This window comes from Leptonychotes weddellii, chromosome 3, assembly GCF_054177405.1.
Source record: "Leptonychotes weddellii isolate Sample4059 chromosome 3, ASM5417740v2, whole genome shotgun sequence".
NCBI classification, from domain to species: Eukaryota; Metazoa; Chordata; class Mammalia; order Carnivora; family Phocidae; genus Leptonychotes; species Leptonychotes weddellii.
In genome coordinates, this window is record NC_138371.1 from 64,941,105 (window position 1) to 64,957,354 (window position 16,250).

The 16,250-nt window shown below is 38.8% G+C and overlaps 1 protein-coding gene across 11 annotated transcripts in view; it reads left to right on the plus strand.

Moving 5' to 3' along the window:
* ITGB6 (integrin subunit beta 6) overlaps positions 1 to 16,250 on the plus strand; it is a 127,700-nt gene that overhangs the window by 70,871 nt on the left and 40,579 nt on the right. For all 11 annotated transcript variants that reach the window (XM_081814332.1, XM_081814331.1, XM_081814330.1 and 8 more), the window contains 3 exons: positions 323 to 488; positions 1,724 to 1,885; positions 5,212 to 5,307. In XM_081814332.1, coding sequence (XP_081670458.1) covers positions 323 to 488; positions 1,724 to 1,885; positions 5,212 to 5,307 — 424 coding nt within the window. The remainder of the gene's footprint in view (positions 1 to 322; positions 489 to 1,723; positions 1,886 to 5,211; positions 5,308 to 16,250) is intronic.

Sequence of the window (16,250 nt, forward strand, 5' to 3'; positions counted from 1 at the left end):
GATTATACACACACACACACACACATACACACACTCACACACACAGAGGAGTGGGGAGTCTGACCTGATTATCTGTTATCTGAGCTTAAGCCAAAGTAAAACACATAGTAAGTGCTAAGTAGTAGCTAATAAGGTCAATTTGGAAGGGGTGAGAGGGAGATGCTGAAACAAGCTTAACCGGGAGACTCCTAACCAAGTTCCAGAGTCAGGTACTTGAGGAAAATCCATCTTCACTTAAGATGAAGTTGCTAGGCTACTAGGTCCATTCCTTGTGTGTTGTATCATATTTCATCAAGAACATTTTTACATCTTACCTTTGCAGTAGTATTCCATACTTCTGCTTACCTACATTTGGATTCAAGCACATTTTGCCATTGACGAATGATGCTGAAAGATTCAATGACATTGTGAAGAATCAGAAAATTTCTGCTAATATTGACACACCAGAAGGTGGATTTGATGCAATTATGCAAGCTGCTGTGTGTAAGGTATGCTGAGGGCTAACACAAATTACATCTCTTATTAGCAAATCTACTTTGAAAAGCTTAGCTAACTTTATCTTTCCTTTAATTGCCATATTTCTACATTTCTTAAAACACAAAATTTTCAAAAATTCATAATTCAGTTATGTGGAAACAGATACTTTTCTATATCTGATATTCACATAATCTAATAAAATTATAGTAATGTTGGGAAAAATTGGTTAAAACGATAGTCATGTATGATTAATTTTTGAAGATCAAGATTAGATTAGTTTTTTAATTAACCATGGTAAAAATAGAAATCACAGGCAGAAACTAATGAAAAAAGTAAAAATGCCCTGAATCAGTACAAACTTCTACATAAGATTAGATATCTATTATTTTGAACCCACAAAATAGGTACCAGAAGCTACATTGTCCCTACAACAACACAGGAACACCTCTCCTCCTTGACAAACAGGCATCCAAGGGAATGATTCCCCGGTCTTCAGAAGACAGCTCTTCCTGGAAAATACCAGGAAAGAGACAGGGCTGAAAATCCTGGAAGGTTGGGGGTGGGGGGCAAGGTATTAGGGAAGGAAGGAAAAGAATAAGGTGGGATGGCCCTGCCAGGATGAGTTTTTGTCCCACTAGTTCCTGGACTAATTATCAATTAAAGAGGAGAGCTCTGCTAGGAAGCAGACAACAGACCATCTTAAAAAGCCATATGCTGGAGGTCCTACTTTGATAAGCAATTCTTATCTTTGTATTACGTTTATAATTTTTGGATGGTATCAGTAGAAAGAGAAAAATGTGCCTAATTTTGGGTGATATTTTAATAAAACAGGCATCCTTTAAGTCCATTGTGTATTGCATTCTTACCAGTTTTGCTTCAGCTTGGATTTGGGATAATCTATGACCTCCCTCATTCTCTCTCCTCATTTTTCTGGTAAATTGAAAGCTGGACAGTAAAAATAATTAACTATGTAAAAGCCAAGATCAACTGGAGAGTGATTATAGTGGAACTATTTTTTCTGAAGCATAAATCATCTGAAAGTGTTATCCAAGAAAAGGCAACTGCCATAGAATTTCATGTTTGAAATACATTAATAATTATCAACTCACAATAGATGAAAAAGGCCAAAATAGATAGATTAGCAATATAGTTTTTATAATCTGAGTGTGTCCAATCACAATTGATCCACTCTCAATAAATGCCTGCCTCTATCCCATATGACCCAAATGTTTCTTTCTCACTGTAGGAAAAGATTGGTTGGCGGAATGACTCCCTCCATCTCCTGGTCTTTGTGAGTGATGCCGATTCTCATTTTGGAATGGACAGCAAACTGGCAGGCATCGTCATTCCTAATGATGGGCTTTGTCACTTGGACAACAAGAATGAATACTCCATGTCAACTGTCTTGGTGTGTAACCTGCACTCTACACTGTTTCCAGGGCTGCAAGTAGGCAAATGAAGCAACACTCACTCAATACACAGCAGAATAACCCACATTTGGTGAAAACAGTGCACATTTTCTGCTTTGAGATGAACAAATTGCCCTTAGAGCTTCCCACAGGAACGCAGGTGGGTGGTGGGGATATGTAAGAAGTTAGGGTCTACTATGGCTTGAATGATCCCAGAACCTCCTTGATTTTTTCAAAGAGCCCAAGGTCAATAAGAAGCAGTGCAATCAGCTCATTCTGTTTTCAACGACAGCCCCAGAAAGGGGGGCTGAGGCCAAAACAACAGTCACCTAGGACTTTCTGTGAATGATGGGTCCCAGAGTCATGCCCCCTAAATAACATCATGCTTTTATGCACCATGGTGCTCCATGGGGAACAGCTGTCAAGTACTGTTGGCTGGTATTTATTCACATTTGGCTTATTTTTGTCATTTAAAACATTTTAAAAATGCTGGTAACATTCAAAGGAATAAAAAAGAAAAGCTCTTGACTTGTGTAAAACAAGGTAAAAATTTCAGAGCTCTTTGACATACATGATCACATTTGATGCTCCCCAGAACCCTACGTATCTGTTTTCCTTGTATGGACCATGAGGCTGCCATGCTCATGCATGTGTTGTTACCTCTGTCTGGAATGCCCTTCCCTCAGAGGGTGCTGAGAGACTCTTAATTGTCCTTTAAAACCCAACTCAATCATGACTACTCCCAGAGAACCCTCTTTGCCCTTTGCTGAACCCCAAAGTGATCATCCCTCCCCTTGCTCTAGTACATAGATGTCTTCTTACCCATCACTATGTGGAAATGTGTTTGCTTATGTTTGTCTGTCTTTCTCTAATAATGCATTCCTCGGGACCAGGAGTGGTGTATTTTCTCTATTTCCTGCCAGCACAGTGCCTGGAACACAGAGGGTGTTGACTATGTATGGAATAAAATTTAATTATGAAGCAGCAACCTGGGGAGGTCATATTATCTCCATTTAATACTTGGGAAAATATGGCACAGAGAATTCAAGTGACTTCTTAAAATGACAATGCTATAGAAATGTATGTAAGAGAGAGAAGGAGAGAGAGAGAAAGAGAGAGAGAAGAGAACCAGAATACTAATATCAGATTGGAAAAACTATTCTCTAAAAAAAGAATTCAGTGAGATAACATATATATATGTCATATATATACATGTATATATATACATGTATATACACACACAGTGATGGTAATTAGTTTTTAAAAAAAACAAACAACTAATGGTTCACAAATCACCTGCTATCATTCCTTGACTTAAATTGCTAAACTTCAAGATGAGTGTTTTTCCCCTAAATTTTGACCCATAGTAGTCCTCATACTTTTGTCATATAAGTTGCCTTTCCATATTACAATATCCATGAGAATAGCCACATTTTGTCTTTTAACCTTTGAGTGCCAAGAAATGGTGAGACATAGATCTCTTTTTTATTACTTTTTCTTGCAACTATTCAAATGCCCCATTAACAGACATCTTGGAAAAAGCGGGACATAAAAGCAAATGCTACTTCTTGCTTATTATAACCTTCTCATCTAATAAATCTTCAATTCATTGTTGCTCAGTAAGTTGCTGCAAATGCACAGAAGTCATGGGTTATCTCCATGCCTGCCTACAGCACAGTTCCCTGGGTCCTTTGAGTAATTTCTATTCACTCAACACTGGGCTCGGCTCCTGGGGCCACAAAATAATGGACATGGTCCCTGGCCTTGAGGAACACACATACAATATACTTGTGTGAATTAAGCCAACTGATCTAGGTCAAATAGAAAATGACACTTGTCCACCTACGAAGGGCTTCATGGTGTGATCCTTGCTACACACCCACAGCAGCTGAAAGTGCAAGAATGTGGAGATAGGAGAGGCCAGCGTTGGGGGAATCCAGGCTTAAAGCTGAAGGATTCTTAGTGTTTGGGCAGTTGAAAAAGCAGGGAACACGGAATATGTCAGACTCTGGAAGATTTGTGTTATCTGGATTCTACTGCTGTTTACTAATAAAAATCCAAATTGGATGGCAAGCACATATTGCACAGCCAGATACGCGGTTGGGTCATTTACCTGAGTATTTTAGGCAAAACTGTACTTTTCCCTCAACTTGAATCTTGGGCCTAATGAAGACATTAGGCAGAATTACTCCCAACGTGCTGAGAATATGTGAACACGTTCGTGTCCAGGAAGGCTTACTTATCAGCGTTGCTCCACTTTGGCTGATTTCATGTTCGACATATTCTTAGTTTCTTTGTTTGCAGGTTTCTCTTTCATTTGAGTTTCCTCTTTGTACATTATCCACATTTGGAGTCATACAACAGCCAAATGTGCTGCACAGTTATTAACTTTGGAAAGTAGAGGCCCTGTTCAAATTTGATGGTTTATGCCTTCTTTATTTTTTTTTTTAAAGATTTTATTTATTTATTTGACAGAGAGAGAGAGATAGTGAGAGCAGGAACACAAGCAGAGGGAGTGGGAGAGGGAGAAGCAGGCTTCCCGCTGAGCAGGGAGCCCGATGCGGGGCTCAATCCCAGGACCCTGGGGTCATCACCTGAGCCGAAGGCAGATGCTTAATGACTGAGCCACTCAGGCGCCCCTGCCTTCTTTATTTTTTAAAGGACTCATATCACTTGGGAATGAATGTGTCAATGAAAAAAAGGTACAATGTGTTTTCAGTTGTCCTGTAAAAATATTGCAGGATCCCATAAAACTGATTACTGACATCAAAAACTCAGTAAGACCAAATGCAAAACTGGTGCAGGAATGTCTCAGATCAGATGGACACAGGAACTGTAGCGTATCATTCCTCAGCAGGCTGTCCTTTCCTCAGCCCTCAGCCCGCCTCATCCAATTCCAGTAGGAGTTTCCGAGCTACCTGAGTCCCCTCAGTCACATCTGTCATCAAGTATCCGCTCCTCCCCTGACTCTAACATTCTCTACATCTTGAGTCTGCTGCCAAGTGGCACTTAGAAGAACTGTGTCTCTACCCTTGAAAATATGACACACTATAAGTTTTTAAATAAATTCCAAGTGCTCTCCTTGGGAGTGGCAGGCCGTAATATGCTACACTACCACACACTGACTCTTAGGAATTTATTGGATTTACAAGATTTAGGCAACAATTATTAAACCAATTAAGTGACTAATGATAATTGTGTATTTTTCTACTTAGAACCAAACTGACATGCCAAACTCAGTATGATATCTTTGAAAGAAATATTCCTTTCTTTATTTTACATACTTGTGTTAAGATGATACTTAAAATCTTTATGTCAATTTTAGGAATATCCAACAATTGGACAACTCATTGATAAACTGGTGCAAAATAACGTGCTATTAATCTTTGCCGTAACCCAAGAACAAGTTCATTTATATGAGGTAAGCAAACACAGTTCGGGGAATTCCTTCGGGGAGATTACTCGACATGAAACTTTAACATGAACTCTGAGGGTTTAACGCATGGAATGCCATTAGAAAATCGTGAACACGTGACAAATATACTGGACACTTGGTCAAGTGGATTCAGTTGCTGTTTGCAATTTGAATTACAAACCCAGGGGTGCGATGGAGAGTGGGAGACAGATATGGTAGAGCAAGGAAGAATGAATTCGAGAACGAAATGGTAAGTTGTAAGAGCACCAATGAATGGAGGAGAACCTACCTAACAGAAATCAGTCTGTCTTCCTTTGAACTGTTTCATCTGACAAGGAGGGGGTTAACAGAGGATGGGAGAAGAAATGACTTGAAACTTTCAGGCATCTACAAATCAGATGAATCGAAAATATATAAATAGAGACACAATTTCAACCATTAAGAAGTAAGACGTTGAAAGAAAAAACTTGTTAAACTGGGCCAAAATATATTTTCTCCCTCCTAGTAGCTGGATTTGCAGTTCAAGTTTTTGGATGGAAACACCAGACGCAGAAAGGGAACTGTTTCATTAGATGCGCTAATGTTCATAAACCACTGCCTAAACTGTAAAATGCATATGCAAACACAAAAAGTTTCCATGGTTTCATTCTAGCCTACGAAAACAATATATCAGAATACCATGAATCAAAGAAGTAGCAAATGATTTATTCCTAGAGGGTGATTTCACAGAGAAGTGAGGAATCTCCAGCCTGGCCCCGAGAAAATAGGTGTACATTAAATTGTCTGTGCCTTCTATGCAGAAGCTTCATATACTCCTAAGTTCAGAGTCTGATCTCCTCTTCCTTTGAAAGGACCTCTTACTTTACAGGGCTCGGGAAACTCTGAGATTATTTCACAGAAGGCTTTGATTAAATGCCACTCACTGCTAAGGACAGTACAGCCCATGAACTTGCATCAGGTGCTGTAGAAAGGATCCAGGAGGAGATCCTATCTTGCATTTTTAATGAGAGGAGGGTATTGTACTCCAGGTGAGATTGCCTTCTGCTGAAAACCAAAAAAGTCCTTTGCAATCAAGCTGCATACTCAAGGCCTTTGTTCTACTCAGAGACCATGTGGGTTCACCTGATCTGGGCATTTTTTTTTTAAGGCTCTTTAGTATGTGATACTTGTTTCCAGTGGTTTTAAGTAGTAGAGTTGCGGTAAAGATTTAAAAAAAAAAATACCCCAAATACAATAGTGAGCCTATTCTGCCTTTGATCTTTAAGGCTAGAGTGAAAGGACCCTGGGGGTCACAACACCTCCTCCACAGCCGGTTCCTGTTTAGAAGGGGGAGGAGGGTTGCACAGAACATTTCTTAAAAGGGGAGTCTGGGAAATACGATTGATGATCATGAACATAGTCGTCCATAACTCACTTCGGTAATAGTCTTTAAGACTCACAACTCATTTACACGCCTCCTCAAAACTGCTATTAAAAAGGCAGAAGAAAATGAAAAATAACCACGTGGCAAAACAGAATCTGTTGGATTTAAGTTCGTTGCGCTGACGGTTCCCCTGTTGCAAAGGAAATGATCATTTCCAAGGAAAACACCAGATTAGAGCCTGCCTCTAATGTAACAGCAGGACATTTATTTTGCCTGCCTACTAATCTCATTATGAGGCGAATTTATGTTCTGTCATGATCTGTGGTCTTTACCATCCAGGCTCCACTAAATTCAAAGGGACATTGTCAGGGAGCCACGCAGCCGACCAGGGCAGCCGCCCGCTCTATGACTCTGATGCTTTCTTTCATCATTTTATCTCTATTCTGATGGACTCCTCATTCCATCTGCATTAGTGGAGGCAGGAGGCTGCAGCCTGTCTAAAAATAATGACAGCGACATTGAGCTTCCCTGAAGGCTTCACACAGCATGAAAATGCTGATGTCTTGTTTTATTGATAATGAAAACTGAAAATAAACCAATAATGGCTTATGTTGCCTTTCCATTTAAATCTCTTAGAAGGAGCCCTATGTGAGCAGGAGCCCTATACAACCTGATGTTTGGATAGCTGTGATAGAAGGAACATAACTACTAAAGAATCACTGAGAAATAAAACCAGTGATAGGATAAATAAAGCAACTAAGTGGTTGGATCTATGGAAATTCCAGAAGGCAATTTGCTTGCTCCAGTTCTGTGCTAAGCATAGTCATGTGCATACACTCCAGGCAGGGGATGGCTCAGATTCAATGGTGGCCCCTCTTGCAGTAAATACGATTTATGTTGCCCATTCATGGAATGCAGGAAAAAGGATTGGTTTTGGTTTGGGTTTTTTTTTTTTTTTGTAACTTTGGTAAGATGCTCTGGACTGTCCAAATATGTAGTGTTGCTGTACTTTGTGGTATCAAAGAAGAACAAACAGTGGAAAGGATAAAGTAAGCAGTTTTGCCGTCAGTTCAATATGACTGCAGTGTGCACCCCAATCTCCAGCAAACAGATGATTTTGAACAAACTTACTATTATGAATAGATGCCTGTTTGTCCAATTACAGGGTTCAAAAGATAATGGTAGATAACAGACTGAGCAGTAGGTAGTATATTACAGTCTAGTGCTAAACGCCATTTTGAATCAGGATTCAATTACCCAAGCTTAAAAAAAAATTTTATCTCCTCTGTTGCTTTCAAATGTTTACTGTTAATTTACATTAAGATAGTATCAGGCTACTAAAGCCCAATTGTCTAATTTGACTAGTCTTTTCTTCCTAGTGAGATATTGAGATAAAAAGCAATTAAATTAAATTAGCATTCTTAACTACATTGTCAAATCATATTATTAATCACCTGGGATTAGTTGCAAGACTTTGAGATATTCTAATCTTTCAAAATGTCTACATTTGGCTGGAAAAGATGAGTTTTGTGAACTTGATAAGGATTATTATTATATAACCTAGTATTTACAATGTAATGGCCCTTCTGTCTGGAGGTGAAACGCCCTCAATGATCGCCCCTTGAGGATCTTTCTGTTTAGCTCATCTTTCTGTTTAGGCTATTTCTTGATACCAGTAGATTTTCATCTTTAGTCAAATTGGGTCAAAGTTTCTAAACAGTATTTTGGAGTTTAATGTGACAAACACGTGTCAAAGTTGAGGGAGCCCATGTATAAGAGCAGGAGAGGTGTGCCTGACCCATTGCTACAATCATCTGCAGCCCTGGCTGTCCCCTCCTCCATCCTTTCCACCTTGGACCCAGATGGCACCAGAGGAAAGGAACTCTCTGCTATTACCCTTGGGACCAACCTCTTGGATAAGCTCAAGTGCCTTCTTACTAGGCCATAAAAGGAAAACCCCTCAGCAAGTACCCCCATCTGATGATCACTGTTGTCTAAGAACAAGCATAAAGAGTAGCCACAACATGCTTTGAGCCTGATGTTTTTGCATGGCTTGTGATTATCTATCATATGCAAGTTTCAATTCTTTCAGAATCAATAACCCAGTTTTTACTTCACCCCTTCTTTCCTTTTTTGCTCACCTTTTAAGCTTTTCACTGCAGCACAAGAGTTGAAAGGAAGCAGAGAATTAGAGAGGGAGATAAAACAAAAATTGGCCCCTTTTGTTGTCTGTTAGCCTGTTCTATTATTGTTTTGTTTTATAATGTTCGCTATTGGAAAAGATCAAAACAATTTTGCTCTGTTGAAAATCCCTTTTTCTCTGGCTTCAATTTTGACAAAATAAAAGGACTGGGCCAGACGACCTCCAGCTTTAGTAGTCAGTGACTCTAAACCTGGAGGAGGGAAATCACCATGAATTCCAATGATCTACACACAAAGTTCAGCTAGCCAAAATATAGCTAATTTTAGGGCATGGACAAAAAAGTTGTTCTTTATCCTATCAACCCCATCCTGTAATGAAGTATTCCAAATTTATGCTTTTTAGTGAATATAAAATCTTCTAGGAATAAAAAGAGAACTTCTGGATTATGAGAAATCTCCACAAGAGTTAACAAATTACTCTTAATTCAAATGTAATGGAAAAGGATTTTGATTTCTCTTTAATTGATGGTACCTGGGAATAAAGACTGAGGAGAGCCAACTTACGCTTTCCTCATTAATAAAAACAGCTTGTAGAGAAGGAGGATTTGGAAATAAAACTCATGTCCTCAGATTATCAGGGCAAAATTGTTAGAAGCATTTTCCAGACTAATTAATAAATCACAACCGTGAAAAGTCACCAGTAGTTACCCTGAGTTTGCACATAGTACTTTTCTTCTAAAGAACTCAAAGACTCATAAATCAGAAAATGAACACACAGGTAAAAAAATAAAAGAGATACAGATTTAAAGTAGGGTTTTAATGAGATGCTCTATTAGATCAACCCTTGGACAAATATAAAATGGGATTTTTTTTTTAAGTTCTATTTATTTAAGTTATCCCTATACCCAATGTGGGGCTCAAACTCAGGACCCTAAGATCAAGAGTCTCATGCTCTTCCAACTGAGTCAGCCAGGTGCCTCCCAGAATGGAATTTCAGTACAAAGCTTAATTGTTTCAAGATTTACACAACACCCAGAATGTCTAGCATATCACTAGAACCAGTATGCTATTGACTGAAGCCATTCATTCATTCATTCATTCATACATCAAACATTTCATGAGAACCTCCCTTGGACTGGGCCGTGGTTTGTGACAACAAAAGAGGATAGAGTGACTGCCTTAAGAAGTCTCACAGAGCATTAACAGACTTGTAGACCAATAATTTGCCTAAAGAACAGATGAGGGCATTTTAGACATTGTGTTCTGGACAGACATCCCAAGGCAGAGTTTTGCTGAGGGGTCAGAGTTTTCATATCTGTCAATGTTTTTACTTTTTTCTACTCAGCATCTTTGTTAGAAGGGGCAGAAAATTAATTGCGTATCGTAAAACTAGCTTTGATGCTAACAGTATGATAACGTTGGACTAAGTCCTTCACTTTATAGCACTGGAAACTGAGAGCCAAAGATGTTATGCAGCTATGACTATGAGAATAATAGGGAAAGTTTGCGGAGAGCTTATTAGGTGGCAGCTTGGGGTTAAGTATTTTAACTCGTTTTATCATTTAATCTCCATGTTATGGGCCCAAAATAAACCCAAATAAAATAAAAAATAAAAATTGAACCAAATAAAATAAATTAAAATGAAATAAATAACGAAAGAACTCAAAATAAAGCAAGTTGCCTGTGAGAGCCAGGATTAGAACCAAGGCACTTTGAGTCTACAGCCTCAATCACTGAGTTGAGTTGCACTGGAACCTTGGCTAGTGTCGTGAAAGAGCATGCCAATTCCTAACTACTACACAACCAAAGAAGCAGCCTTGTAAACACAGTAACCAACTTTGAAAGTCAATGAGCAGTAAAAGCACAAAGCCTAACGGTAGAGCAGAGCAGCCTCACAGCTGAAGAGATGAATACATAGCATTCTTAAAAATGGCAGAGTCCTTCAAAACCAGTGCACACTTCATCTCGGGTCCTTGACTGTTGCTGTTAATTTAGATGAATAGAGCAATTTTACAATGTGTGGGCTTGAAAAAAGAGAGACATTTGGATTCCGCCTTATGGGCTGTTTAAGTTCTGAGTGGTAAGAACAGGCCACACAGCTAGGGCGCATCATGCTATTGGCCAACAAACACATCCTCAACAGCTACTGTCTATGGTACTCACCATCTACAGTTCCAGCCAAAGGAGAAAAAGGGGACACATGGTTTAGCAGAGACTATATGGTTTGTTATGCTGATGCAATTCAAACACAGAAAAATAGAGTCATATAATGATACCCGCATGCCTACTACCCACCTGTCTCAAATCTTAACATTTTGCCACCATATTTGCTTCAGATTTTTTAAAGAAATAAGACATTCCAGATACAGTTGCCTGCTGTCTACTTGTACAATACTAACCCTACCCCCCTCTTTTCTTCCATAGAAGTAACCAATGCCCTGAACTTAGTGTTTATCATGCCCATGTTTGTTTTTTGTACCATTAAAAAATATATAGATCCATAAATAATTACATAATTTTGGCTTACAACTTTAATTTCATGCTGTACCTATTGTTTCTGCAATGTTATGTTTTGGGGGGCTCGGTTATGATGGTAAAATACACATAACATAAAATTTACCATTTTAACCACGTTTAAATATACAGGTCTGTGGCATTCAGTACCTTCACAGTGTGGTGCTCAATGTTATGTTTTTGAGGCTTATCCATAGAGATATGTGTACCTCTAGTGTACTCTGTTCCCCTGCCACACACAGTCCATCGAGTGAATGCACTGCAGTGTGCTCATTCTGCAGTTGACAACGTCAGATCGTTTCCAGTTGTGCAGCATGACAAAGGTTGGTGCCATGCACATCCTTGCACACGTGTTCTCTATTGACGATCCATGGCTAGAACTCAAGTCCTTGGCTCGCAGGAAATGGCATCTTCAAGTCTTCTAGGTGTGTCCAAACTGCTTTCCAAAGTGGCTGTGTCAGTTATTCTCTTACCAATGCTGTGGGAGTGTGGCCAAAACCAGAAAACAAAAAAACACCACGCACTTGCAATTACTTTTTTTCTGATGACAAAATTAATCCATGTTATTTGCCCAAAAAAGAGCAGGGGGGAGGTGGATACAGAAAAGCACAAAGAAGAAAATGAAGATCACTCATAAACTCACTACTCAGACACAGCTAACCATTCTTGACATTTTAAAATAAGTCTTCTCTTTCTTTTGCATGCATTTACATAGTTTAACATAATTGGCATCATACTGTACATATTAAGTATATTCAGATTTTTTGAATGAGTTTATACATTTACAGTCTTCTAAAGGCATGAAAATTAAATTGCATTTAGTTATATGTCAAACAATCACTTTTGCTGACAAGAATCACATTAGATGAAATCAAGGTCATTCTACAGTATTCCAAATCTGTGGTTGCCATATTTATAGGGTACCTGCTTTAAAATAAAAACAAACTTGCTCCCAGGGGTCTGGGTGGCTCAGTCGGTTAAGCCTCCAGCCTCCAACTCTTGGTTTTGGCTCAGGTCATGATCTCGTGGTCGTGGGATGGAACCCTGCATTGGGCTCCAGTGCTCAGCAGAGTCTGCTTCAGATTCTTTCTCCTGCTCCCTCTCCCTTCCCTTCTGGCCCTCCCCTCTCTGAGGGCACTCTCTCTTTCTTAAATAAATAAATAAATAAATAAATAAATAAAATCTTTAAAAAAAAACTTGTTCTCCTCCCACCAGCAGCCCCAGAACATCCACAATTACTATATTTTTGCATTAACTACCAGGTTACTTTTTTACATATTCAAATGATACTTAGTTACTTTTTTATACGTTCATGTAATAACCTTAATAGGACTAACAAATTATTTCTAGTATCCTTTTTCTAATCCCTAAAAGTGCCCTTTTGATGAGGACTCCAACATCTGTGAACAAACTGTTTCTTCAAAGGCACCTCTCTCTACCACAAAGTGCTCAAAGCTGTGTAATTGCTCCACTGTATGCTTTCTCAGAGCCTCACAGAATTCGGGGATTCTTATTTAACTCAGTTACCCATTTATCCCCTGAAGGCTTTCCTAAGGTAACAGTTGGCCACTCTGTCCATGCCTGTGAGGCTGGCCCAAATTACAGTAGTGATGCTTAAAGGAAGCTCACCTTGGCTCAGATCACCATACAGGAGTTTAACTACAACCAAGCATTCTTCACATGGCATAGCCTTTTACAGAATACATAGGGCATCAAGGTGCAAGGGACAAGTTAAACTGACAGCCCCTAGGCATAGAAAAGCTTGAGAGTATTATGTATTTTAATTTTATGCCTAACGACCTAAAAGAGCCAAAAATACGCTACAAGGGGTAGCTATTAATTATAACATAGTTCAATATTTTGTTCCCCCTGATTGTATTGAATCTTCAAAAAGTAGACAGGAAATTGTCAAAGGAGAACATTTTGTTGAGCTTGAACTGTTTGGGCACACTTTATTCACTTATTCAGAAATTCACATACTTTTTCTATAGGGTTGCCAGATTTAGCACATAAAAATACAGGGCATTCAATTTGAATTTCAAATAAACAAAAATAATTTTTTTAGTATTAGTATGTTCCATGCAATATTTGGGACACACTTACACTAAAAACTTTGGAAATATTACTAAAAATGGAAAAGAATAGTGTGTAATAATGGAAAAAATTAAAGAGGAGAGTGTGAGACTTACTTCTATAGGATCTTCAGGGAAGACCCCTTTTAAGAGGTGATTATAGAGCAGCAACCTAAAGACTGAGTTTTCAAGAGGAGAAGGCATGTGCAAAGGCCCTGAGGCAGCAAAGAACTCGGTGCTCAATGTGTTTGAGAAATTGAAAAAAGGCTAGTCAGCCTGATGTGAGCTAGGATAGAAGAGGATGGAGTGGAAAAGGTAGGCTAAAACTAGATACATCAGTCTTGAAAGCCTAGGGAAGTAAGCATGGTGTTATTCCATGGGCATCATGCATTCCAAAACATCACTTTTTTTCTTGACTAAAGAATAGATGTCACAGGTATCTGACAGACTGAGGACCCCTTACGAATTATGAGTGTACAGGTTTTTTTAAGATTTTATTTATTTATTTTTTATTTATTTGAGAGAGAGAGAGTGAGAGAGCAAGAGAGAGCATGAGCGCAGGGAGGAGCAGAGGGGGAGGGAGAAAGAATCTGAAACAGACTCCTCACTGAACACAGAGCCCAACGCAGGGCTCAATCTCATGACCCCAAGATCATGACCTGAGTCAAAACCAAGAGTCAGAGGCTTAACCCACTGAGCCACCCAGACACCTGTGGGCGCATAGGTTTAAAAACAAAACAACTTTATTTTCCAGATTGTCACAGCCCTCCCTGGAAGCATCCATTTGGCAACAAGAAGGGCGTAGACAGAGTATTCTATACTGGACATTCTTAAACTTTGGTGCTCATTAAAATCACCTGGGAACCTTTCTAAAAATTCCAATGCCCAGGCCACACCCTGATCTGATTAATTCACTATCTCTAAGGCTGAGACCAAGGCATCAGTGTTGTTTTTTTGTTTTGCTTTGTTTTGTTTTTTAAGCTCCTCTGGTGCCTCGAATCACTCAGGGAGCTTATTAAAACACCAACTCTGATCCAGGTATAGGATGGGATCTGAGGTTTTACATTTCTTTTTTTTTTTTTAAAGTTGAGTTATAATTGACATATAATATTACATTAGTTTCAGTTGTACAGCATAATGATTCAATATTTGTATACAATGCAAAATGATCACCATGATAAATTTAGTTAATATCCATCACCATACATACTTCCAAAAATTTTTTCTTGTGATGAGAACTTTCAAGATTTACTGTCTTAGCACCTTTCAAATATGCAATACAGTATTATTAACCATAGTTGCCATGCTGTACATTATATCCCCATGATGTATTTATTTTATAACTAGAAGTTTTACTTTTTGACTCCCCTTACCCATTTCATCTCCCCACCATCCCCTCTCTCCTCTGGAAACTATCAGTGTGTTCTCTGTATCTCTGAGCTTGGCATTCTTATTTGTTGTTTTATTTTTATTTGATTGAATCATATGGTATTTGTCTTTCTCTGCCAGACTTATTTTTCTTAGCTTTTACTTAGCATAATGCCTTCAAGGTCTATCCATATTGCTGCAAAAGCAAGAGTCCTTTCTTTTTTATGGCCAAGTAATATTCCACTGTGTGTGTGTGTGTGTGTGTGTGTGTGTGTGTGTGTGTACCACATCTTCTTTATCTATTCATCTATGGGTGGGCACTTAGGTTATTTCCATATCTTGGTTATTATAAATAATCCTGTAGTAAACACGGAGATGCATATATCTTTTTGAGTTAGTGTTTTCATTTTCTTTGAATAAACACTCAGAAGTGGAATTGCTGGAGTATATGGTAGAAATAAACCCACACACATATAGTCAATTAATCTATCACAAAGGAGGCAAAAATATACAATAGGGAAGGTCTCTTCAAGAAAGGATGTTGGGAAAACTGGACAGCCACATGCAGAAGGAGGAAACTAGGCTACTGTCTTCCACTACACACAAAAATTAACTCATAATGGATTCAAGACTTAAATGTAAGACATGAAGCCATAAAACTCCTAGAAGAAAACATAGGTGGTAAGCTCCCTGATGTTGGTCTTGGCAGTGATTTTTTGGATCTGACTCCAAAAGCAAAGGCCACAAACAAAAGCAAAATTGAGCAAGTGGAACTACATCAAACTAAAAAGCTTCTGACAAAAAAAGGAAATGATCGACAAAATGAAAAGGCAACCTACTGAACGAGAGAAAATATTTGCAAATCATATAACCAATAAGGGATTAATATCCAAAATACAGAGACAATTCATACAAGTCAATAGCAAAACAAAAAACCCTAAACAATCCAATTTTTAAAAAATGGCCAGAGGGCCTGAGTAGACTTTTTTCCAAAGAAGACAGGCAGAGGGCCAACAGGCACATGAAAAGATGCTCAGCATCACTCATCATCAGAAAAAAGCAAATCAAAACCACAGTGAGATATCACCTGACACCTGTTAAATGGCTATCATCGAAAAGACAAGAAGTAACAAGTGTTGGTGAGGATACGGAGAAAAGGGAACCCTCCCGCACTGTTGGTGGAAATGTAAATTGATTCAGCCACTATGGAAGACCGCATGGAGAGTCCTCAAAAAATTAAAAACGAATTTTTCCCTTTCTCACAATTTTCCAGACGCTACTGCTGCTACTCATCCCCCCACCACACTTGCAGTAGCAAGGGCTGATAGCGCCTTAGCAGTCCTGGTGTATATACCCCTGTTTTCTCTTTGTTGGTCCCCTTCCTCGTGCTCCTACTCGTCATCTTTTGAAATTTTATTACCTGCCGTTTGGTCTGCAAAGCACATAAGTTGCTACTGAACCCAACATCACTCCCCATTTTAAAAGAGCTT